Source organism: Pan troglodytes, chromosome 11 (genome assembly GCF_028858775.2).
Source record: "Pan troglodytes isolate AG18354 chromosome 11, NHGRI_mPanTro3-v2.0_pri, whole genome shotgun sequence".
In the NCBI taxonomy this organism is placed as follows: domain Eukaryota; kingdom Metazoa; phylum Chordata; class Mammalia; order Primates; family Hominidae; genus Pan; species Pan troglodytes.
In genome coordinates this window covers 78,035,805-78,062,349 of record NC_072409.2, presented here as the reverse complement: position 1 = coordinate 78,062,349, position 26,545 = coordinate 78,035,805, and the positions used below count along the sequence as shown (strand labels likewise).

The 26,545-nt window shown below is 51.2% G+C and overlaps 1 protein-coding gene and 1 non-coding gene across 2 annotated transcripts in view; both read right to left on the bottom strand.

The window, feature by feature from the left end:
• Positions 1 to 484: 484 nt before the first annotated feature.
• Positions 485 to 26,545, bottom strand: part of SHB (SH2 domain containing adaptor protein B) — a 149,986-nt gene continuing 123,925 nt past the window's right edge. Inside the window, exon 6 of the mRNA XM_016960905.3 lies at positions 485 to 1,357. Coding sequence (XP_016816394.1) covers positions 1,174 to 1,357 — 184 coding nt within the window. The 3' untranslated portion in view covers positions 485 to 1,173. The remainder of the gene's footprint in view (positions 1,358 to 26,545) is intronic.
• Positions 18,024 to 18,085, bottom strand: LOC112204454 (U7 small nuclear RNA). Its single transcript, XR_002938099.1, has one exon. It is a non-coding gene; the product is annotated as a U7 small nuclear RNA (small nuclear RNA).

The window sequence follows — 26,545 nt, the reverse complement described above, 5'->3', positions numbered from 1 at the left end:
ACCGCTCTGCTGCTGGTGAGCTGTGTGGCTTTGGGCAAATGACGTTCCTTCTCTGTCTCCCTTTCCCTACATGCCAAATACCTCCCAGGTGGTGCTAACAGATAGTGGGGAGAGAGCCCTTTGTAGCCAGCTGGGTGCTGTGTCCAGGGGTTGGGGAGGTGTCAACACAGACGTCCCACTGCAGGAGGGAAAGACTGGTTGTTTGGTCAACACTGGAGGCTCCTGACTATGTCCACTGCTGAAGCCTGAACTCTGAGCTCTGGGTTGACTCCCAGAGTGCTACCGACTGCCTCAGCCCAGTTGCCAGAGCAGATGGCTCTTGTGTCCAGAGCTGCTGAGGGCTGGAGCTGAGGCCTCGGCCTCCCTCCCCTCCCTGGGGCCTGCCACAGCAGCAAGCCCAGAGGAGACACGCCTTGCTCTGGGAGTGAAACCAGAACTGCCCCCTCAGAGACCCTCTGCAGTATATCAAAAAAGGATAAGGCTATATATTAAATGACTATTTTATTTACACACCCTATTCATAAATAATTGAATCCTCTTTCTGACTGCACAATGATTCCTTGAAGATAGCCTAATGATTACACTGAGTGACTACAAGTAGATCAGTGGGCTTACCCATCTGTGTGTGACCACCTTCTCACATCTGTACTCACACACACACTCACACAGACACACATATACACACCAGGGGGGCGGGAACCCCGGGGCCTCCGGGACTCTCAAAGCACCAGCATTTGGCTCCCAGCATCAGTAGGGGGGCTCCTGTGGGAAAACTTTGCCCTGTACACAGGTGTGAATTTGAGACAGCTGGAGAACAAAGAGATGTCAGCCAGGGAGCTCCCGCCCCACCCTACCCCGCCCCTCGGAGCTGGTCTGCCTTTGTTCATCCTGGAAGGCATCTCTTTGGATTTGCAAATATTTTAATTCACAGAAACTCAAGGAGAGGGTGGGGGTGGGGGCTGGGGTGGTGTGTTGCCGCCCTTCTGTCTTTATCCAGGCCTTCTCCAGCCCCCGTAAGTGGCAACAGCATTCTAGAGACATGCAGTGGTGTGCTAGTACCATACACACAACACAAAACGACACAGCCAGCAACAGTGGCCGGGCTGGTTGGTGGGGGGCCTCTGGCACCTCCAAGTCTCAGGCTCTGTCACAGAGCAGGGCAGTCTGGTCCGCTCACAGGGTCCTCACAGCCACGGGATAGAGGAGGGACAAGTGCTCAGCCCCTTTGATGGGCAGCTTTCTGGTGGTGTAGTAGTGGATGACTTCCGGGACACTGTCGAACGGAGGGCTGTTCTGACCCAGAACGTATTTCTCTTTGGTTTTGGCCAGTTTCATGTGCATAAAACCCTGGTTGCTCCTGTGAACAAAACACAGTTATCAGAACTACCCCCCTGACACTCAGGCTGAGACCAAGGGTCTCCTCAGCTGTCTGGGACAGAAGGGATCCCAGCCATGAAGTGGCTGCGAGCTGCACCTCTCCAAGCCAGGACCGAGGCCCAGGACCAGATGAAATGCAGCTGCACCCAAGCACACCCCCAATTCCGGCATCTGACCCGGAACCAGCAGCAGCCGCCACTGCTACAGGAGAGCATTCCAACATTGAGCGCTTCTAGGGGCTTCTTCAGAAAAACAAAACAAAACAAAACAAAACAAAACAAAACTTAGTCCCTCTTTTCTATTACCAGTGCATATCCCTGTTTAAGCCTTGCCTGACAGGTGCAAAGTGTGTTCATGTCCCCAATGCCATGACAAGTGGGTAGGGCAGGCGTCATCACCCCCAGTTTCCAGAGGAGGAAACTGTGTGGCAGGGATGGCAAGTGATCTGTCCTTCCCTTTCAGTAGTAGGAAACTGTCACTGGGAAGGGGCCACCCAGCCAGGGACTACATTTCCCAGCCTCCCTTGCAGGCAGTTAGCCATGTGACTTGGCTTAGCCACTGGAAGGTGGGCAGAAAGTCTGTACTACCTGCCCTTCTTTATAAACCCTGTCTCCTGCAAGGTCCAGCCTGTGTTGCCTCTGCTGGGTGGTTTTCCAGGCTCCCACAGGCAGAGCTCCTTCCTTCATCTGGTGGCACTGAGGACACGCATGCCTTCCTGAACTGTAGGTACTTAGCCACCATCCCGGCTCCTCTGAGCATGCCATGGAGCAGGGCCCAGTCTATGTCCACCATGCTTGGCTTCAGACCTGCCTGGGAGGAGCCACCTGAAGTCTGCTCAAGGAAAAGCAGTGGGTGGGTTTCTCAGAGATCAGAGCACACAGCCCTTGCAGCCTGCCTGCATCAGCTCACGAGGGCCAAGGCCACAGTCCTCCCACCAGCATTTGCCTAGCCCCAGCAGACCTCTCCCAGCTCTCACCAGGGCTGCAGCCACACTGGATCCCTCACCCCTCCACCAGCCTGCCCTCTGCCTGCCCACTCAGTTCCACGTCTTTTATGATTCTACTGTGATTCTGCCACCACGCCTGTGGATGCTTTAGATTTTCCAAAGCACAGTCCACTTTATCGGGTGTCTGTCCCTTAGGTAGAAAGCTGGAGCTTCTGACAAATCACCTGCCCCCATCTCCACGGCCTCCAGGAGACTCCCCCAACCTGAGCTCCAAGCAGACTTGAATGTTTGCAGCCTTTCCGCTCCAGCTCCGCCCCTGGCCGCTGTCGCTCCCACAGGGGCTCTCAGGGCTTGAACACATCTCTTCCAGTCAGGACTGGGCTTCCCAAGCTTACAAGTGCCCACTCTATTAACACCTTAATTTGGGCTCCAGGACCATTTTCAAATGGGCACAACAAATGCTTAATGAAGTGCGAGCTTAGTAAGCAATATGTCTGCTCATAATAATGTATTTAGAGATGTCACCCTTAGCTTAAAGGAAATCATTGGGAGAGCCAATTACATTTCAAGAGAGACTAATTCCTGTAAAGAACTGAAATTTAAATCAAGATTTTTTTTAAGGCTGGCAATGTTCTAATTACAGAGCCTGTGGCAAGTTCTGCTCCTCAGTGAAGGGTCATTTCATTGGAGAATTGCCTAGACACGTCTGAGAAGCAGGCGGCGCACTCGCTTAGGCTGCAGAAAGGAAACGGCATGTGTGTTACAAGAAGAATGTAAAACTCCATTCCAGCAAAGACTCACCTACCCACCACGCCGAAGAGACCACAGATCTGTGCCAGTTTGGAAAGGGCTGTGATTGCTTAAGTAATGCGCTGAAACTGTGTGGCTAACAGCAGAAGAGTTAAAAAGCTGAGCTCTCAGAGCCACATGCCCAGCTTTGCCTGGAGAAGGGGTGTGGAAGGGCGAGAGAGCAGGGCTGGTAAGGAGGGGCTGCAGGTGCCAGGGACACTCAGCAGGGAGGAGGGTATGACCCTGGGCACATCATTCCCCTCTGCGTGCATGCACTGAGTGGCCTTACGTTTTTGGGGTGCTGGACCAGCAGGCTTTGTGATTCTCACAGATCTATACCTGGGGGACAGAGTGGAGGAGGTGTCAGGCAGAGGGTCACAGCCGCTGGCGGGAACTGAGTCTGCCAGTGTGCAGGTATGAAGCTGCAGGGGAACAAGCCAGTTTCATTTTCAAGGTTAGGAGAGTAACTCACATGGGTGAAGGCAACATTTCATATGAATTTGTTCTACGGCATCTGGCAAGGGAAGTGGACAGTGATAGCAGCAATGGCTCTGACAGAGTCCGAAGCAGAAGCTAAGCTCCTCTGTTCCCAGGTTAGGGGCTTAGAATGGCCACCAAGTATTAAAAGCCACGCAATGTCCTCTGTACCTTGGCTGCCGACAGATAGCGAGGTGGGGCAGCTGCCAGGCTGAAAAGAGTCTAGATGTCCCCGGGAAGTCCCTCCTGCCTATCTGAGCCTGCTGTTTATCACCCCCAACACACTCCTATCTCGCCTGTGTAAGCACCCACGAGTTTACCACCCTGAGCCAGGCTGTGCCGATGGGGCAGACTGGTCATGAAGCTCAGAGACCAAGGCAGAGCTGGGACCAGCACTTGGGCTCCATGAACCTCTAGTCTGTGGCCTGACCATTCTCAGGCAGAGGGAGAAAGGCGCGTTCACATGCTGACCCTCCTGGGCTCAAGCACTGCACCCCATGGGTTCCCTGGCCCTCAGGCTATCCTTGTGCCTTGCTGGGCTCTGTCCCTTCTCCTGCTGCATCCACAGGGAGGCTGACTAGATGACCCTGGGGGGTATTTCCAGCCCTAGATCCTGGTTTCCACATGTGCAAAACATAATCTGCTGCCTACCCGCTGAGGGCTTCCTGCAGGAAGGGGTCTGCAAGCAGCCTCACACCTTCCCTCCACCACTGCCCTCATCCCCAGTCCTGCTTTCACTGGGGCATTGGCCAGGATTGCCTTCAGGGACAATCCTTCCTGTAGGCCAGGCTCTATGTCCTGAAGCACCGAGGTGCAGAAAGGGGAGGTGTCTGGCCCAAAGTCACACAGTGGTTATCAGCAGCAGATGCCCAGAGTCAGTGCTCCTGACCTCAGCATTCCCCAGACCTGACAGAGGGCCTCATGTAACCCTCAGTGTTCCATGTGAAGCCAGGCAGAGGGGGCGGATGAGAGGCGTCAGACTCTGAGCAAACATCCCCTCCACGCTGATCTTCCGCCTCCACAGCGCCCATGGTGCAGGGCTGACGGCAGGTCAGAGACAGCAGAGGGGCTGGGAGTAAAAGACAATGTGTGGCACCCACACAAGGGGCTGTGCCGAGGATTGGAAATGGCAGGTTCTGATTGGTGGAGCCCCCCAGCCTGAGAGGCAGGGTGGTGACCGCCCCCCAGGGGTCCGAGGTCCCGAGACTATCTGCCAATCCTCGACCAATGCAAGGGTCAGGTGACGCCTTGTCCACACACAGCCAGGAGATGTGCTGTGACAATACATTCTCATTGGTTAAGGTCCCCATGAGGGAGATGCCATCTAACAGTTGAAGATTTAAAAGCAGCTGCCAGGAGTGGCTTCAGTGACTCCCACCTTCACACAAAAGGAGACGCGAGCATGAGCAAAGGAAGCATGAGCATTTCTGTGGAGAACAGAGGGGTTCATCAGGCAAGGAGTATGGCTGCTCCGGGCAGCATGTATTCTGAGCTGCAAGCAGCCTGGGGGTCACCTCTCACTCCCCTGGGGTACCGTGGAGGAAACTGAGGCCAGAGAGTACACTACCCTGGCCCAAGGTGCACAGCAAGGCAGGCTGCAGGTGAACCCAGAGCCCCGGCCCCGCATCCCGAGCCAGCTGAGCCGGGCTCCGGGCCACATCTCCTCCCACCCTTCTTCAAGGCAGCGTGGGCTTCCGCACCTCGGCACCGTCATCAGCACCATCGTCGTTCAGGGAGGGCATTGCCCCCGGGGAGCTTCAACAGGCTGCTGTGCCTGCCAAGCTCCTGCATCAGCCACATCTCCTTTGATAGGACATCTTGCGAGGGCAAAGTCACAATGAGAGGTGTCTCTGGTGGGTGACCTGTCTAATGAGTCTTGTAAGGCTGGCAGAGGCCGGGGTGCTGGAGCTGTCACAGGCGTTCAGATCGCTCATTATCATCACAAAAAGCACCTCCTCATCATCAGGATTATCAAACGTGCCGGGCACGCAGGGCTAATAACAGGCCCCACCTCACAGCGCAATCACGGGCTTTAATAAAACATTACTCAGCCTGCAGCTGCCGGCCGCCGAGCAGGGTGCGAGGCCTCACCTCTCGCTTTTAGACCTAATTGCTTGATGCATATTTCATGAAGAATCCTGGGTAATAGTTATGTTAAATCGCTTCTTTTCATGATGAAATGACTTAAAAATACTTGCATATAATATTTATGCAGGAGAAGGATGGAAATTGGCCTTTGGGACTAACGTGTGGGACCCAGTTACAGGACTCCAGACACAGAAGGGATTTCTGGTATACCTTAGCTTGAAAGGTGCATGGGGAGCTGCTGTCCTGACCCAGATGTCCCCAGAACATTAGCCCTCAGGTCAAAACCATCTAAGGCTCCCCATGGCCAAAACAGATGTAACAACACCCAGTACTTCAAGAGCCCCTACTGGGTACTGGGCTCTGAGCTGAGCTGTTGCCACATATTATCTCATTTAAACTGTAGAGCAAACAACTTTAAGTTGTTAGAATGATCACTGTTTACACATGGGAAAACTGAGGCTCAGGAAGATTGTGTCTCATGGGACATGGTAGGGCTAGGATTTGAACCTATGTTTGTTGAACTCCAAAGCCTGGCATTCAAGGCCCTGAAGCTCCCACCATAGCCTCATCTTCCTCTGCTCAGCTACCCGTTGGCCTCTTTCTGCCCCAAGATCTGGCTTCCCTGCAGCTTGGTGAGAACTGGAGGTTGAGAATCCTGTCAGCCTATTGTGATGTTTCTCAGCAGGCTGAGCCTTAGCCCCCTTTGGCCTCTGGGCACACATACATGCCTGGCACACAGCTGGGGCACTGTGCCCATCACCCATCCACCCATCTATCCATCCATCCATCCATCCATCCACCCGCCCACCAGGGTCTGCCCAGAGCCGGGGCAATGAGGCCCCATGCATCCTCCCCTCCAGACGTAAGCTTCCCAGGGCAGGCTGGTGGCTGGTCGACCTTGTCCCTGACTGCGGCCCAGCAAAGGGAGAAGCTGCCCACTCTGAGGCTGGATACAGTGGATGCTTTCTCCAGTCAGCAACAGTCCCAGGACGAGCCAGTGAGAACTGGTAGAGTGGGAAGGACTGGGGAGCTTCCGGAGGGTCATCCCTATGAGGTGAGTACACAGGCACATGCTTTTCAAATCAGAAAATCTCCCCCAGGGAGGCCACAGGGAAGAATGCACCACAGCCCTCTTCCCTTAGGATTTGGAAAGGACTTATTCCTGAGGCCACTCAGCCGCCCAGTGTCCCCTGCCCAGGCCTAAATAAAACATGAATGTGAGACAAGTTTCCTTGCAAAATCATGGTCTTCTTGAAGGGGTAAGGTGAGCGCTGGCCCTGCCCCTCCCTACTCAGGCTCTAAGTGGCTGCGTCTTTTCTTCTTGTTGGGCTATTTTATTTTGGTATTTTTTACCCCTACTCTTTCTTATGACTTTATTTTCTATTACCCCAAAGAATGTGGCACAAAGCTGTTGGGCCATTTTAAACATTTAAATCTTACATTGTGCGAAGATTCCTGGGACAGGTTGGTGGAAGGAGAGACAGAATGAGCTTGTGCATTTAAAGTGCACTCAACCATCAGTTGCCAGATAATTCTCAGGTGTGGGAGGTGTCGCAGGTCCCTTGGCCTTGGGGAGCAGGGCAGCGAGTGCTCACACTCTGATCCCTGGGAGCACCGCCTCTATGCTTGGCATGGGGAAGGGCCCTTCCACCCCCACAGACATGTACTTGCTTCCAACAGGGTGGAGGCAAACAGGGAAGTCTGTGCGGAATTGAAGGGAGTCAGGCCCAGCTCTAATGCTAACCTGCTGTGATGTGGGTGAGAGCCAGCATGGAGGGTGACCATGGCAAGGTACCTCCGTGGTCACCTACAAGCCTGCAAAATGGGTAGTTCCTGCCATAACCCCACCCCCACCCCGAGGATGGCAATTCTGCCTCTTGAAAGCAGTGCCTTTATGACTCACAACTTCTGCTCTCCTCCTGCCGCCTCTTTGACCTCCAGGGAAGTGGGACATTTTGCTAGATCTATGCCTCTAAAGAAACTCTCCTCCTCACACCCGCAAGCACGATGCAGCCACTTCAGCAACACTAGTGCTAGAAGATTCGAGAAGCACTGCATTACCCATCTTACCGACTGTGGCCATGCTGCCAAGAGCTCTATGTACCTCTTCACAGCAACACCAAGAGATGGGCCTACAGATTCCAGGTGGGGAAACAGAGTCAGAGGGCTCAAGTGACTGGCCTGGGACTATGCAGCCACTGAGGCGAGAAGTGAGACTGAACACAAGTCCATTGAATCTTCACAGAGCCAGAGTGGGTGCCCGCCTGCCAGGCAGACACACGACCCCGTTCTCCCTCAATGTGTGGTAGATAAAGAGGGGGTAGAGATCTCTCTGAAGAGAATTAGGCCACTGTTTCAGTACAGCATTCAGCAAAGAGAGGGCCCTGCTATCTTAGCAGAAAGCCAAGAATCCCAAATGCATGGAGAGCTGTAGCCTGGACCTGGGCTACCTCCTTACAGACACTGCCCCAACACTGTGAGAGATGTGGCTTCTCCACAGCAAATATTTCAACAGTCCACCTCTGTGGTCCAATTACTCACCCAGAGCCCAGGCAGATCCCACTCGCACAGGGCCTGGCCTACCTCTGGCATGGCTGAGAAGACCTTAAATGCTCCCTTGGTCCATGACTGGACTAACCTGTGGCCTCCCAAGGAAGCTGGGAGGGCTGGCATTATATGCAAGATACCCACTGCACAGATGAGAAGACTAAGGGCCTGAGGGAGAAGCAACTTGCCCAGTCACGATGCAAGGCTATCAGGGCTTCCCAAGCCAGGGGACCAGGATGTAAGTGCATCTCACTGTGTGACTGGGTTCTCCAACTGTCTGAGGCGTGGGGCAGGGGGCATGGAGGCTCCTTCTAGCTGAGATGTTCTAATAGTCAAGGCAGCTGGGATAAAGGAGCTTAGGAGGCCACGCGGCCAACACCTGCATCCTGCCCACAGCTTCCAAAGCAGCCTTCACAGTGACAAGCCAAAGACACACACACCAAGTTATTGTGAACAAACGTCTCGATGTAAACGCTGCTGAGCAAAATGACGTGATTTACAACCAAATAATTAGACTTTCAATAAACGCATCAGCAGCGATTAGCCTACCCGAGACGCCCGGGCATTTCTCAAGCTCTAAGTTGGCGGCCCAGGGTGAAGGCCTTCAGTAAATCATGACAAAAAGCCATCTCTAGGCAGGAGAGCTGGCAGATGCCTCTCCTGGCGAACATGTAGAGGCATAAGGCTCGTTTTAGCACACAAAGCAGTAGGTATGTCAAAATGAATCCATTTTGGGCAATTTTTCTCATGAGAAAACCAACACATTATCAGACAAGAGGTTTTTAAATGATGAGCGCTCAGGCTGAGGGAGTAAGCCTCCCATTACCAGGGGTGTGTAAGTGGGAAGGCAATGACACTTGGTGGGTGGATCCCGCTGGATGCCTTTTGTAGTCCCCCCTCAGGGTTCCCACCAGCCTCAGCCAAGTGCACGTGGAAACTGCAAGGAGGGCTGGACGCAGAAGCGGAGGGGGATGGTGAAATGCTGCCAAAGCTTCAGGAAAGGGAAACAGGGTCTAGGGCTTCTTTCTTTCCTTCCTCTCTTTCTCTTTCTCTCTCACTCTCTCTTTTCTTTTTTTCTACCTCTAATTGAGGACTTTTCTAGGAACATGAAGGCCTATGTGTGTCGGAAATTATTTTTCTCCACTCTTCAGCCCTGGGTGCTTCCCCAAAGGGAGGAAGTTCAAAGTCTGATCCCACTGATATCATTGGCTGGGCAAGTCCCCTCCCCCTGGGCCTCAGCGTCTCCCTCTGGAAAAGCTGGAGGGGATCCCTTCAGTGCTGAGTTCTCAAGTCAGTGACGGACATGCCAGTGTGGGTGGGAGCACCACAGCAGGAGGAACAAGGCAGGGCAGAATGGCTCCCCTCATGGAGGGAGACAGGTGGGTACACTGGCCACAGTGGATCCTGGGCTTGTGGACAGCAAAATGACAAAAGCAGGCTTCTCATGCCTGTGCCAACAGGATGGACAGAATCCAGGCCAAGGGTGATCTCTTCCTACTGAGGACAAGGCTGTCTGAGCCCTTACGCTCCTTAAAGCAGTGGCTCCTACCTGGGGCAATTTTGCACTCCCTCTTCCCTGGGGAATATTCAGCAATGTCTTGATACATGGGTGCTACTAGCATCTTGTAAGAGGAGGCCAGGGATGCTGCTAAATATCCTACAATGCACAGCACAGCCCCCACAACAAAGAATAATGTAGCCCAGCTTCCAACAGTGCCTAGGCTAAAGCCACACCACTCACTAGACGGCCAGTGCCTCAAATTCTGCATCCACAACATGGGAATAACCAGAGTCCACCCTTGCTGCTGTGGTGAAGGGCAGATGAGAACCTCCACACGAAGTGTGAACGTCTGACGAATCCTGGCTCGCCTGGCCCCTTATGTAAAGGTTTAAGACACAGAGCGGAATCTGCCAAATGGCTTGGTTCCAGAGGGCTCCAGGCTGTTTCCAAGGACAGGACCCCCTAGTCCCACCTGAGCAGCACATGGTGGGAGATGTACCGCATCTGAGGAGACTCCAGAGCAGGACCATGCAGAGGCTGGGCCAAGGCAGCCTCGGGGGAAGCCCCAGCTGCCGAGGGGAGGACTTGGAGCGCACAATGGCTTTTATAGCCCAAGGGGGGCCAGCACCCTGGGGTTGACCCAGGCAGGGCTGGAGAGGGGGGCGGGCCTTGGGGTGCCTGAGGATGGTGCTGTACGCAGCCCAGGCTCAGGGCCACCCAGACCTGTATCTGAGTCCCTGCCCTGAACTGTGCCTGGTCTGAGCTTCAGGTCCCTCATCTGGGAAGTAGAGCTTTCACTGTTCACCCACAAGGGTAGTCTGAGGTCTGGACAGCAGGGAAGCAAGGCTCGCCAGGTGCGGAGGTGCCGCCGAGTATGCAGGATGTCGTTGGAGCCTGGTCACCTGGGTACAAATCTGCACTCTTTGGCAGGCCCCTCGGATAAGCATGACGTGAAACAGGGGGCTGGCACTAGATTCCAGCTTAATGCATTTTTAAATTTTTAAATGAAGAACAGTGCCTTTCAGAAAATACTGACGCCAATGCAGGACTCAGGGTCCTGGCGTGGGTCTTGTTCTCATCTGCTGGGCAGGAGCCACTGCACCAGTGGCCGCCTGTCTGGTGTGTCTGGTGCACCTGGCTGGCTCTGTGCTGTCTGGGCTGAGCACTGAGCTAGGCTTCCCATACGTCTGCTCTGTCATTCATGGCTGCATTGGCAGCCCAGAAGCCATGGATGTGGCTGCAGGAGCGTCTCCTCCAGTTGGGCAGCCTGCCTGGCTGCGGTGGGATACCTGGGTTCTGGCCCAGGTCTGTGGCTGGATGACACGGGGCAAGGCATTTACTGCCCTGAGATCGATTTCCTGAAACATCAAGTGTTCTTTCACCACAGTCTCTAAGGCACACTGTTGCACACAGGATCCACATGAAAACAGAAAAGGAAGCTGGGCGTGGTGACTCATGCACTCCCAGCACTTTGGAAGGCCAATGCGGGAGAATTTCTTGAGCCTAGGAGTTTGTGAGACCAGCCTGGGCAACATCATGAGACCTCATCTCTGTAGAAAATTTAAAAATTAGCCGGGCATGGTGGCACACGCTTGTAGTCCCGGCTACTTGGGAGGCTGAGGTGGGAGGATTGCTTGAGCCTGGCAGGCTGAGGCTGTAGTGAGTTGTGTTCACACCAATGCAGTCCAGCCTGGGCGACAGAGTGAGACCCTGTCTCAAAAAACAAAACAGAAAACGAACTAAACAGGAAACTGGTCATAGATGGTCAATGGCATTTATTAAGTGTCTACTGTGTGCACTGCTCTAAATGCAACATTTCTGAAGGAGACAAGATGCCAACCAGATACTCTGAGATCATTTGGTTCCCTGTCATCATTTTACAGATGACACTGAGGCTCAGAGAAGGGCAGAGGTTTGCTCTCTTTCCGCAATACAGCCCCTGCCCCATGCCTCTATTGCGGAGGATTCTCTGGCAAGACCAGCAGACTAGAGTCTGCAGTAATGGGGTGTGACAAGCTGGGGTGGGGGATGTGGCAGGGGGAGGGGACATGCAGGGAGGGGAGAGGGGAAAGAAGCAGCAATGCCCCCCGCTCCTCATTTCTCATCCCGAGTCACCCCATGGACCTTGGCTCTTGCTAAAGCACAGTGCTCACCCTCACCAGTCTCTTCCTGGCCCACCCTGGTGGGGACCTCCTCACCAACTGACCAAGGGTGTTCACCAGCACAGCAATGAAGCGGACTCACTATCCACAAAGCACCTTATCTAACTTAGTTTTATTTAAGAAAAAAAGTAAAGATGAGAAACTCAACAATCCTTATCAAAACCCCAATGTCATTCTTCACAGCAAAAGAAGAAACAATCCTAAAATTCATGTGGAACCATAAAAGACCCTGAGTAACCAAAACAATGCTGAAGAAGAAAAAAAAGTTGGAGGCATCACACTTCCTGATTTGAAATTATATTACAAAGCTATAGTAATCAAAACAGTATGATACTGGCATAAAAACAGACACATAGACCAGTGGAACAGAATAGAGACCCCAGAAACAAATCCAAACACATATGGGTCAACTAATTTTTGACGAGGTTACCAAGAAGACACAATGGAGAAAAGATAATCCCTTCAATAAATGGTGCTAATAAACTAGATTTCCACATGCAAAAGAATGAAACTGGACCCATATCTTCTATTACACACAAAAATCAACTCAAAATGGATAAAAGACCTAAATATAAAAATAGAAACTATAAAACTCTTACAGCCCAGGGGAAAAGCTCCTGGACACTGGCCTTGGCAATGATTTTTTTGGATATCATATCAAAAGCTCAAAATAAATAAATGGGACTACATCCAAGCTCCTGCACAGTAAAGGAAACAATAAGATGAAATGGCAGCCTACAGATTGGGAAAAAATATTTGCAAACCATGCATCTGATAAAGGGTTAACATCCAAAATTTATAAAGGACTCACATAATTCCATAGTGAAAAAACAAATAACCTGATTATAAAATGGGCAAAAGACCTGAATAGACATTTCTCCAAAGAAAACATAAAAAATGGCTGACAGGTATATGAAAAGGTGTTCAACATCAGCAATCATCAGGGACATGCAAGTCAAAACCACTACGAGGTATCACTTCATACCCAGTAGAATGGCTATTATCAAAAAGTCAAAAGATAACAAATGTTGGCGAGGATGCAGAAAAAAGGAAACTCTTATACACTGTTGGTGGGAATGTAGATTGGTACAGCCATTATGGAAAAGAGTAAAGAGTTTTGTAAGGAAATTAGAACTACAGTATGACCTAGCGATCCCTTTTCTGGGCATATACCCAAAGGAAGTAAAATCACCATCTTGTAAAGACATCTGCACTCCATGTTCACAGCAGCGCCATTCACAACAGTCAGCATATGAAAACAACTGAAGGTCTGTCAAGGATGAATGGATAAAGAAACTGTGGTGTGTGTATGATAGAATACTATTCCGCCCTAAAAAAGATCTTGTCATTCACCACACAGGAATAGGCCTGGAGGACATTAGGGGCAGTGAAATAAGCCAGATACAGAAATAAAAATATTGTATATGGCCGGGTGTGGTGGCTCACGTCTGTAGTCCCAGCACTTTGGGAGGCCAAGGTGGGTGAATCACCTGAGGTCAGGAGTTCGAGACCAGCCTGGTCAACACGGTGAAACCCCGTCTCTACTAAAAATACAAAAATTAGCCAGGCATGGTGGCGGGTGCCTGTAATCCCAGATACTCGGGAGGCTGAGGCTGGAGAATCACTTGAACCCAGGAGGCAGTGAGCCAAGATTGCGCCACTGCACTCCAGCCCAGGTAACAAGAGCGAAACTCCATCTCAAAAAAAAAAGAAAAGAAAAGAAAAGAAAAATATTGTATGATCGATCTCATTTACATGTGGAATCTAAAACGAATTCAAATATGTAGAGATAGAGAAAAAAATAGTGGGTCCTTGGGGCAGGGTGGGGAGGAGATGAGGAGATGTAGGTCAGAGGGTACAAAAGAGCAGACATGCAGGATGAACAAGTCTAGAGAGCTGATGCACAAGAAGAGGACCACGGGTAATAAACAAATTGTACTTCATATGGGATTCATGCTAAATGAGTAGATGTTAGCTGCTCTAGCCACAAAAAAAAAAAAAAAAAAAAAGGTAACTATGTAAGGTGAGGGATATGTTAATTTGTTTCACTATAGGAAACTTTTTTGTTTTGCTCTGTCACCCAGGCTGGAGAGCAGTGGTGAAATCACAGCTCACTTTGTAACCCCAAATGCCTGGGCTCATGGAATCCTCCTGCCTCAGCCACCCAAGGAGCTAGGACAACAGGGGTGTGCCACCATGCCTGGCTAATTTTTAAAACTTTTTATAGGAATGAGGTCTCACTATGTTGCCCAGGCTAGTCTTGAACTCCCAGGCTCAAGCAATTCTCCTGCCTTGGCCTCCCAAAGCACTGGGATTATAGGCATGAGGTACTGCATCTAGCTCTTAGTAACCTTCTTACTATCTATATGTATTCTATAACATCATGGTGTATATCTTCATTATACACAATAAACTTTATTTGAAAAGAAGAAAAAAAATCCAGAGGGGCCTTTTAAAACTGCAAATTAAGACAGATCTGCCTGCTCAAAGGCCACTGCATCTAACCCGAGGGTGGTTTTTCCTCCCTGGAATTTCAAAGGCAGCGGGTTGACTGGGAACCACCCAGAAACCCTGCCAAGGACCTTTTGCAAATTATATGAATGACCGTGGTTCCTGGTGGAAAAACTCCCAATAGTTCTTGGGAATCTAGGCCTCAGTTTCTTCATCTGTGAAATAGAGAATAGTTTACAACGTTCCCTGAAGTCCACTGAAAGCTAAGTAAAGAGCTCAGAACTGGGTGTTGGGGTCCTGGCTTCTGCCTTCTCAGGCTTTGGTTTCCCCATCTACATGATGAAGAGACAACCTTTGAAGCTTGGCACATAGGAGATGCTCATACCACATGGGAAGGAAGGATATTAAACAAAAGGACTCACCTTCATTACAGACACCATGGAGCCCCAGGGCTGGAAGTGGAGTGGAGGTTTTTAAAAAATAGAGTTTATTCAAGTGTGTCCTAGAATGTCCACCAGTACCCAGAGACTTACTTGTTAAGCCTGTGGCCCCCTGGATCTCTTTGCAAGCAAAATCTGTTGTAAACTCGCCCTCTAAGAGATTCTGATGCATGTTCAAGTTTGAGAACCATCATTCTAGTTCCATCTAATGATGGAAACTCCTCTGTAATATCCGCAATATTTACTGTCCAGCTTTGCTACTTACCACCATCACCAGAGAGCTCATTCCCCACCAAGACAACCCATTCCAAACAGACAGCTTTGCCCGTGGTTAAGTTCTTCCATGTCCTGAGCTGAAATGTGGCTAACTACAGCTTGCTGAGGTTAGCCCAGCTCCGAGCTCTAGCTCCTGCAGGCCAAGGCCACTGCTTCTGCCCTGTGAAGGTCCCTCAGAGACAGGAAGACCCGGGCTGCTCTTTTCCAGCTGTGCTCCTGGGGCAGAATTTCCTGTCCTTTCCCATCCTGGTCGCTTCTGCTGCCCGTTCCCCAGGCAGTCACCATCTCTCACACAGCGGGAGTCAGCAACTAAACAGGGTCCCGTGGGGTCTGTCCAGCTTGGCCATCAGCCCTTCTGGCTGGACACAACTCCATCATTAACACAGACACTCCTGAGCTTCGGTTGAACTCCTTTTTGGGGTCTGTGGACCTCCTGAGTCCCCCCCTCTCCCAGCCCCTCCCAAGTCCCAAGAGACAGGGTCTTATTGACATGCAAGTGTCATCAGGTATAGTAACACTCATCTCTTGAGCACCCCAAAAGGGGCATGGGGCCGAGAGCTTTTCTGTGGTGGGAAAGGATGGGGGTCTTGCTTTGTTGTCCAGGCTGGAGTGCAGTGGCACATTCATAGCTCACTGTAACCTCTAACTCCTGGGCTTAAGTGATCCTCCTGCCTCAGCCTCCTGAGTAGTTTAGGATTACAGGTGTGAGCCACCATGCCCAGCTAATTAATTTTTTTTTTTTTTTGTAGAGACCTCGTCTCACTATGTTGCCCAGGCTGGTATTGAACTCCTAGGCTCAAGAGATCCTCCTGCCTTGGCCTCCCAAAGTGCTAGGATTACAGGCGTGAGCCACTGTGTACAGTTGGGTCCAAGAATTTTAAGAAGCAAAAGCCCACTGGCTTTGGCCACACTTGGAAGGTTTGGAAATGGAACGTTGAAAGGTCACTGTCAGCTCTTTGTGGTCATGGTTCTGGGGGGCAAATCCTCTCATGTTGGACACTCATTCTGGCAGCTTTTTGACAACCTTTTTCCACAGGGTGGAGAATTTTCTCAAAATTAAATCTCTGGCTCTTTGCTCCCTAATGAAATTGATTTCTGCCTTGACAGACAACAAAGCTTTCATTTTATTATTTGGCTTGGGTTTGACCACATTAATTATTGCTGTTTTTTTTTCCCCCTGCACGTCTGCAAGTAATTGAGTTCCACAAAGTTACTTACTATAGGAACTGATTGCTTCCTGAAAACACAGATCCCACAGAAGTAAAACAGGCAACCCTAGCTTCTTCAGAGATGACATTTTGGTTAGGGTTGGAACAATTCAGAACAGGAAAATGTATTTTCCTAGCCTGAAAATCTGAACTCAACATGGAGTTATGCGAATATTTGGAGACTGTGAGTCTGAAATGTGGGTGTCCGGGTCACACCATCTCCTGCGTTTGCTGCCTCAGTCATCTTACCATTGATGTGTCAGAATCCTACACTGCCTCGAGTTTCTAATCACTGTTACTGGCATCATTCTTCCTGCCTCTGAGAACACTCTGCAGACGCCTGTTCAAGCTATACCAGGAGCTAAGAAAAGCCTGCCCGGCACCGTGCAAATGCATTTCTCCCTGTGAGGTTGTGTTCGGCCTCGGTGGGGCATACGCCTTTAGTGCCAGGAGGAAATGACGGGCACACGGCTTGCTCTCTGGCAGACTGGGAAGTGGTGGGGAGTTGTTGAAGGGATGGAGGGCTGGGATGTAGAGCACTGCTATGGCCACAGGTGAGCCCCTCATCTCTCTGAGCCCGTCTCCTTCAGCATAAAGTGAGTTGCTGTGGGGAGTCAGAGAGAGCTGACTAGGGCTTCAGAGTGTACAAAATCGTGGTCCTGGACCACGATTGCATTTATGCCTCACAACGATCCTGAGATGTAGGAACTATTACTCTCCCCATTGTACAGATGCAGAAATGGAGGCCACACAGCTAGTAAGACGCAGAATTGAGATCTGAACCAGGGAGGGATTCTGGCTCCAGGTGGTCTACCTTCTTAGCCACGATACTCTATGCTCTTTCTCTACTGAGCCAATTAAAGTACCCCCAAATAACTGAGGCACAGAGAAGTTACAAAGAAAATCTCAAGACAGAGCTGGAACCAGAAATGCGTTTCCTAACTCCATAGCCAATGAGCTTCCTGCTCTGCCTCATTAAAGAAAAAAAAATCTCTATTATAGGCCAGGCGACTTTAGGAGGCCAAGGCAGGCAGATCACCTGACGTCAGGAGTTCGAGACCAGCCTGACCAACATGGTGAAACCCCGTCTCTACTAAAAAAAAAAAAAAAAAATACAACAATTAGCCGGGCGTGGTGGTGCACACCTGTAATCCCAGCTACTCTGGAGGCCAAGGCAGGAGAATTGCTTGAACTTGGGAGGCAGAGGTTGCAGTGAGCCGAGATAGCGCCATTGCACTCCAGCCTGGGCGACAGAGCGGGACTCTGTCTCAAAAAACAAAACAAAACCAAACAAAACACCATTATAAAAGAGATTCACTGTGGAAAATCCAGAAAACACAAATCCAAAATAAAAAGAAGATAAAAACCTGCCATTTCATCACCACAGACAGTGGTTAATCACAATTTGGCATAGTGCCTTCCTATATTTTTCCCACACACATGCGTACATGCATGTGATATACAGCTACCGACTGGGCTGACCTTTGCAATCTGATTTTATTACAATCATGGCTCATTTTGAATGTTGTGATTATTTTTCTCCCAAATATAATCTCCAAATGTTTCCTGAGTACCTATCATGTGCCAGGCCCTCTGGGGTGTTGAGACCGAAAGACACATTCCCAAAGAACGCTCAGCCAAGAAAGGTTCCTAGCAGATGACAAATCATTTCACACTACAACCCTGAGGGTCAAAATCAGATGTTAGATGGCAAATTTAGAAAGCAAGGTCCCAGGGTTTATGTACCTAGATTTTTTTCCTGGGGGGTTTCTAGTAAAAACTGGAAAATCTGCTAGACAAATTCTAGAAGAGCTGTAACATTTTATGCACCTCAACCTGGAAACAAAAACTGGATGACATTTTACAAAACAGAGAGAGGCTCTGTCACTTCCAAGGGAAAACTGAACAGCCAGCTACCCTAGCCAAGTTGGGACCTTAGGGAGGAAGGACACTGCATATGGCCTTTCCTCTAATCTCCAACTTAAATGTCCTTGTTGCTTAAATGTCCTGTTGCTTCCCCATAACTTCCCCGGTCTTCTCCTCTCAAACATCTTAACATCTGAAGTCCTCCTCAACTGGCCCCTCCTCCAGGAAGACTTCCAAGATGCCCCTAGTCAGACTTACTTTCTTTCTCCCTCGCTTTGTCTTCTGCCACACCTCTGTCCATCACAGTACTTCCCTACTGTCCTGTCTCCTTGTCTGGACTGTGAGCTCAGAGGCTGACATGTCTTTGTCTCCTCACCCAGCTGACAGCCCAGGGCACGATAAGAGCTCAGTGGTGAAAGCCATGCTGCTGACTTGTCTATAAGCTCCACCCTGAAAGCCTGTGCTTAAAACGTGGCAGGGTGATCTCCAAGCTGCCTGAGGCCATAAGCAGAGTGTGGATTTTCCAAAAGAAATGGCAAAAATAAAATAAAATTAAAATTTAAAAATGGTTTTAATTAAAGCATTTGGAATAAGCTGGCTTTGCCAAACCCAATTGTTTCTGATATTCCTCTTGGGTGAAATAATCTTTAAAAAGATAAGAAAAAAAAAAAAAGCAAAGCATTATTAAAAGTGGCAGAAAACACTCGTGCTGGAAGGAGGATGGAGGCTGCTCACAGGGGAGCTTCCTAGAGAAGAGCAGGTGCAAGACATAGACCCGCGGATGGAACAGCCTCTGCTCCAACAGAGGGCAAAGGCGCCTGCGTGCAAGTGTGCCGCACACACAACAAAACCTCATTTTATAGCCCTAGCATTTGAACTGCGGGAGCGAAGACGAGGGCTATAAAATTTGACATCTGATTTTATAAATCTGCCTCAAGGACTGACAATGTCTGTGGAGAAAATGAGAGAAGAAAATACAGTGCTTACGGGGCTCCAAAGGGTGATAACCCTGGGGTGGGAGCTGGGACTTCTGGGGGCTGTACCAGCAGGCTTCCACAGGACCTCAGGAAGGTCCTCTTCCCTTCCTGTGCCTCAGCTGACCCCACCAGGGTCTTGACCTGGATGATTCAACTCCCTTTGGGCTCTGACTCCCCAAAAGTCTGCCTTAACACTGGGATTTTACCACGTGAAGTTAGTTGCTTCAAGCCCCACCAAATGCCTCTAGGTAAGGGCCAATCATGTTTCCTGTGGGGCCTTTGTATCGCTTACCCAGCTATCAGTAAAATAAGCCCCTACAGCACAAAGGCTCTGCAAACCACCCTACCTGCATCTGTGCAGCCTCTCAGAGTTTACAAGAGCTTCCACTGCCATTGCAAATCTGGGCCTCAGGGCTCAGAGGCTGAGACGGGAAGTGACTCACTGGTGACCTCCTGGCTGGTAGGAATGGTGGGATTCAGGCTGTAATCCCCGGGCTCCTGATCACAGCCTTCCTCTCCATGCAGCCACCCTTTCACTGATAGCAGATGTGACGTCTGCAGCTGTCCTCGTGGCCTTCCCTGCAGCACCCTGTATGCCTTCTCCCAAGTCGCCAACCAACTCATTCCCAGATGGCTTTTGCAAAAATATTGTTAAATAATTCAAATTAACAAGATGTTAGAAATGTGATTGGAAAGAAATGTTTTTCTCATTTGGAGAGACCACCCAATGCCTCAGAAGGCAACTGTCCCGGGGCACGAGAGGTTTCCTGGAGACAGACGGGCAGTTGGAATGCTTCCCTGGTGGCGGAGCCGCACAGGCAGATTTATGTGGGCTGATATGAGACAATTAAAAACCGGCTGGAAATGTAATCGGGGCTGCTCAGATGCTGGAGAAGACCAAGGAGCTCCGGTAAAACAAAGGGCACTGCTCCATCCCTGGCTCAGACGGGAGACGCAGCAGTCCAGGGAGGGAACCCCAGCCTGTTGACAGGCACGTCTGGCACTGCCGGGTTGGGGGGTGGTGCACTGGGCCGTGAACTGGCAGAGTGAGGCAGAATGAGAGCAGGCACCTCTTGCCTCTGCGTTTTAGGCAGCACTGGGAAGGGGGAAGCTGAGCTGCAGGGAGTCTGTTTTCCTGGTCTTTTCCAGGTCTACGTTGCAGCCGGGAGAGCCACTATCCACCCAGCTGCTCCGAAATCTGGATGTGGTCCTTGACTCCTCACTCCTCCTCCCTCTCATCAATTCTACCTCCACACACCTCTCCTTTCTACTCCCACTGCCCTAGTCCTTCACTCCTGATCTATATCACACACCCAGGGCCAGATAGGGCTTCCTAAACTTCTCTCTCATCAGATATGTAGGCCGCCTGCCACTGGCCCCTCTGAATTGGCCTTGGCCTCCTACTTTGCTACCAGATAGTCTCAGCATCATCAGCCTAGCACCTGAGTGCAAATGGAGAACTTCTAAGCTTAGCTGGAGCAAATGGCTGAGAAGGGTCAGGAAAGAACAGTGGTCCAGGAGCTGGGCAGGCTCAGCCTCTGCCCCTCCCTGACAACACGGCCTTAAGACAGGTTAAGCCCATTTGAGCCTCTGTTTCCTCTTCTGTAAAGTAGGAGCAATGAGTTGCGCTTTCTTCACAGCTGCTTGAGGGCTGGACCCAGAGAAGAAACTAGACTCTTCTATTTGGGTCATGGATGCTGACACTGCTGGCTCAGAACCAGCCCCTCTGGTTTCAGGTCTCTGGGCTTTCTCCATGTCACCACTGCCTGGGGAAAGGTGTCTGAGAAATGCTGGGCACAGGGCTCATGGTCACAGGTCCTGTCAGAAAATCCAGCTTTGGTCCAGAGAACTAGTTGGCCATTGGCTGGGCTTCTCAGTGCCTGCTAGGGAGGAATGGGGATGTTTCTATTCCGAGAGACCCCACAAGGTAGAAAGAGGCCTCGAGCTGTGTTGCAATCTCATCTCTTTACTCATTAACTGTGACGTAATGTGAACACCAGTTTGTCTGTAAAAATGATGGCAATGGTTGCTACTCTTCTTGAACATACTATCACAGTGTGAAAGCTGGCTATTCCCAAATATCAGGCCCTGTGCTGGGCATGCTGACCCGTATCACCTCACTCACATGTTACAGTGGCCCAGAGCAGGTGGCGGGGCAGGATTTACACTTGCTGCGCTAGAGAGTAAACAGAGGGCTCAGAGAATAGGCAGAACTCAAACTAGGGTCTGTCTGAACCCTTCAGAAAGGAAGGGTGCAAATCATGGTGACTAGTTTGGGATCCCGTAACTTGTCAGAGGCAGAGCTAGGATTTGAACCCAGGTCTCCTGGGCATAGGCCCAGGGCTGTTCCTACACTCTCCACCCCCACTGCACCAGAATCACCAAAGCACCAGGCTCGGAGTCCAGAAGAGGTGCCAGTCTAATGTTGAGGGTGGGGTCCTTGGCAATGTTTTACCACCAGCAGGGCACATTTTCTCAGTAATTCTGAATAAAGGGAAATGTCATCTAATATTCCTCACAGTGTCCCCTCAATGGTGCACTCTCTTATCCTGCAAGGCATCTGCACATTCTAAAGTTCACTGTTCTCATTTAGTCCTCTGCAAAGAGTGTTTGAGGAGTCTCTGTTTTGCCTACAGCAGCGGCTTCTAATTGTGGCATTTCTTTTAAACCTTTTAGAAGGAGAAAACACGAAGCACGCTAATTGAGCAGAAAGTTCATTTTTCCTCCATCAGCCCTGAAAGGACATGAAATCCTCCATGCGATAAGAGCAAAGAGGCAGACCCCCTCTTCCCCCACCACCCCTGCTGCCCTGACTCAGGCTGGCTCAAATGCTGCTAGCAAACAGGGCCTGCTGGGAAAGCCGGAGGCAGGCAAGCTTCTTCCTCTTTCTGGGCCTCAGTATCTCCACTTGTTCAAGATATTGGACCAGAAAATTGAAAAAGTCTCTTTCTGTTCCCTAAACCCCAAGATTTCTGCTTAGGGTATTCCTGGAGCTGCTACCTTGACTGGCTGCCAACATGCTTCCCTATGAGATGAGGAGGCCAGACCACAAGTTCGGAGGATGGGCAGGAGAGCTGGAGGGGCAGCAGCATGGTGATGAAAAAGGATACCTGTTGAGTGGTCATCATCTCCAGCTCCTGATGAGCAACTAGGAGGTCAGAGAAGTTCACTCATTCATCCAAGGTCACACCAAAGCACAACGTACAGAGTGCAAGAGAGGTGAGAGGTTCAAGACAGGTTATCCAGGAAGAGGGGAGCCTGGATTGGACTCCAGTTCTGTGAGATTCTCTAGCATTCTTTCCAGCTGCAGCCAATAAAATCTAGAACCCATCATCGTAAAGGACAGTGGATGTGGGCACAGATGGAGACTTCCAGGTTGAACCCAGACAATTTGCAATGCACTGGGACACACCGAGCTCTTTCCCCAACAACCCGTGGCTCTCTGAGGTCCATAATAAAGACATTTGAGCTACCACTGATAGAGCACTCACTATATGCTGGGGCATATGCTAAGCACTTCACATATATTGTGTCTTCATTAATACACCTGTGAAACCCATTTTATAGATGAGAAAACCAAGGCTCAGAGATGTTCAGTCCCTTTGCCCAACACTACCCTGTTAGTATGTGGCAGAGCTGGGTTTCAAGAGCCTAAGCCAAGATCCAGAGCCATTGTCTTCACTGCTGTGCAGAGCTCCCTCTGTTGGGGGAGTCATGGGGCACATGGCCAGGAGCTCAGGGCCCCTGCAACCACTGCTGAGCAGTGTGGGGGTCCTGAGGCGAGCAGTACTGTACCTGAGCTGCACACACCTGCCTTCCCTGAAGTTTGCTCTTAAAAGGCTTCATCATCCCTGCAGGGGCCTGGCTGGGGAATACAGTGACCTACTAAGTCCACTGTCAGGTATTCAGGTATGCTGGGGCTGTGTGGGGAACTCAACAATGGCCAGGGAGGTCCCACTGTGGCCTTGCAGGGACCACCCTGGTGGCTCACACATGGGAGCAAGCAACCACCACGGAGCTAGGTGTCTGGAGTCTCAGATGTTAACCCAACAAGGGGATGCTTGGATGGCAGAAGGAAGTGGAGACTTGCTCCCTGCTGATAGATGAGGGGAGAGCAGCCTTTCCTCATATCCCCACTCCCACCGGCCCCTAAACCTTTATTATTTCTTTCTCCTAGCTGTCAGCAGCAACAAACTAAGATTAATCACTTGCCTGCCTGGACCCAGACATGCCTGCTGTTTGAAAACTCTCTCCTTTGCTATATTAATCAATGAAGGGACAGACAAAAGAAAAACAACCCTAACTGCCACGCACCCCCAGTGCCCCTCAGCTCTTCTTGGCCCTGTTACACCCACCCAACCTCCTTCGGAGCTACAGGAGGTATTTGCCGGCTGAAGACTGAGTACCCAGCAGTCAGCACAAACCCGGCTGCTCTAAGCCGGATACAAATAGATGTCATCAAGCAATCTGAAGGACAGGAGGCAAGTTCTTGATAATGTCGTGCTCCTCCTTCCCTCCTTGGAGGAGATGGGACCTTCCTGCCATCCTTGGACTGAGAGGAAAGTGATCTAGTCATAGAACCCTTAAACTGGAAGCAAGTTTACTAATCAGACCCCAGACCCTCATTTTATCGATGCAAGTGGAGAAGATACCTGCCAGATACCTGCCCAAGTCACCTAGTGCAGCAGGGACAGCCTGGACTCACCCAGGGCTCTGTCCACTCTGCTGCTTCCGTGGTGATTTCTGAAGGCTCTGGAAAAGCTGGGAGAAGCAGAGACTGGTATATACTGAGCACCATCTATGTGTAGGGCTTATCTGCCAAGCCTTACTTCTTGCTGAGGCAAGCATCCCGTGATGCTCAGGAAGGTGCAGTACCTTGCCCAGCATCAGGTGCGGGGAAAGAGACGGAAGCAGGACTTGGATTCAGATATCTGACTGCAGAGCCTGTGTTGTCCCTCTTCATCTTGAAAAGGGCTGCCTCGGTCTCCTGGGATGCCTGCCCACGTGCTGTTCGCCTTCTGGACTCCTACATCAGGCCCCTCCCCAGCTCTCGGTCTGTGTCAGTTCACGTGGCATGTGTAGGGACATGGAGGGGAAGGGGGGGATCACTGGGGGGATGGGGAGGCAGAAGCTGGCACCCCTCCTCGCCAGTACTCATGGGCCCCCTAGTTCACTCATGGTTCTAGAATACAGCCCTGACAATAGCACTGCATCCTGCTTCAAACCTTGAGAACTCCCTGCTGCCTCACAGGTAAAGCCCCGACCCCTCCACCTGGTGATCAGGGCTACACCTCTCTTGGGCTCAGATGAATGTGTCATTTGTTGTTCTTAGGCAAGCTCCGCCCTGCCCTGTCTCTGGGCCCATTCTCTCTGCAGCCTGCCTTTTCTCCCCTGTGCATGGGTTTAAGACCTGCTCATCCTTCACATTCCCCTTCCTGATTCCTTCCCTCTTTCATAGCCTGGAAACTTTCATAGAAAGAGTACTTTCTACTTTGGGCAGCCCTGAACACATTCTCCGTGAGTTATAGGTGTAAGTGTCTTCCTTTCCTTGTGAGGCTGTGAGCTCCTGCAGGGCTACAGCTCATTCAGTAACTGACACTGGACGGGGCAGAGCTCATGGGCTGGGCTGGAGAGGCTGTGAACAACCAAGTGCCACAGCATGATGGAAACAGGCCAGACCCCAGAGGTGTCTCCTTAGGTCACGTTTGCAAGATGCCAGGCAATTTGCCTTCGGGGATTAGAAAGCCAAAGGTCCCTCCGTAAGGACTGTATGCAGCCATTACCCCCACTGGCTTTGGGACTCTCACCACCTCAACCAAGCAGGGGCTGGGTCCTTGTCAAAGCTGCTGACTGCAGAGGCCTCAGAGGTGCCACTCGGTGCCCCTTCCCATGGGTCACACAGGATCCCTGCTCCATGAGGGCAGAGCCTGCCCAGCAGAACTGGAGGCCACAGCACTCACCCCGCCTCCCTGCTGTCTGCCCCCAGCTAGAAGTCCCCCAGTCTTTGAAGTCCTTCCCTCATCTTGTCCACATTCCTTTGCAAAAACTCACCAAACCAGAACTTGCGAAGACTCATTCGCAGGCCAAAGTGCCTGAAGAGCCTTTTAATGAGATTTTTTTCAAGGCTTTTCATCCCTTTCCTCCACTGCCAGCCTTTCCAGAGACAGGAAACTGTGTTAAGAGTTTGACATTTTCTTGCCAATTTCTCAGCTCAACCCTTTGCTCCCTGTGGCTGGAGTGAGAGTATCCAGGGGCCAGTGGTGGGTGCCAGGTCAATGAGTTGGCGGGCAGCCAAGGGAGAGAGTTCTGCAGGCAGGAGGGGATGAGGAAAGTGTTCAAGGGCAATCAGGCAGAATCGCCGAAGACGATTCACAGGTAGGGGCCCCTGCCATGGAGGGGGCTCTGAGATGTCATGAGGTGTGCAGGCGCCACTGTGGGTCACTGCAAGTGCAGAAAGTTGGGGGGTGGGATGCAGACAGGTGGCAGCTTGGGCTGATCCAGGGACCTGTCTGGTCACCACAGTGGGAAGCTGTCACCATCTCTGTGGTCAGTGGTCAGCTGCCAGCCGGGCAGCCTTACACCAACCCTAAATCCCTTCTGGGTGTCAGTTTCCCCACCCCCATGAAGCAAAGGGACTAGAGTAAATGGGTCTCAAACACTTCTAGGTTTGACGTCAGAAGACCTTTCAACTGAGTGTAAGGAATGCCGGGGAGGAGATGGGAGGACACGGCTGGGAGTCCCATGGCCTCCACTCCAGTCTTGGCTCTGCTGTGGACCCTGGCAGGCATTCAGCTTCCCCCAGCCTAAGATGAGGAAGAAAATGCCTCGCAGGACCTTGGTGAGTACAACCTGCACGTCAGTGGCCCCATCACTGAGAACTGCATCTCAACTCTTCTGGGAGCCCCCGAGACCCGCCAAGGCTCTCCTGCACCTCCATGGCTCTGCCTGGGCTGTCCCCTCTACCTGAGCTGCCCTGCTAGCCGTCCCTGTCTGGGGAATACCTGCCTTCTCTTGAAGGTTCAGGTGCAGCCTTCTCCCTGCAGCTTCTCCTGACTCTCTGTGGCAGGGACTGCCCACCCACATGCCAGCTCTGGGCTCCCAAGACCCCCTGTGCAGACCTGTGTACAACAAGACACAGGCTGGCCTGGCCAGGCTGAGCCCCTGGAGGCTGGGCCTGACTGTTCTCACCTCTGGACTCTCTCTGATGCCCAGCCCAGTGGCTGGTACGGAGGGCTCTGAAAAATATCTGCTGAGGGAAGGGTGCACGAGGTGTCCTCTGAGGCTGAACTCCCCCAGATCCTTTCTTCATCCTAGAACACCCTCAGGGCAGGACAAACTCACATGAAAATGGCCAGAGGCGGATAACCAGCATAGCTGGAATTCCAATGTCAATTTGCACCAAGCTCCTGACAGTGTCAAGAATGCCATTCCCTACCCATC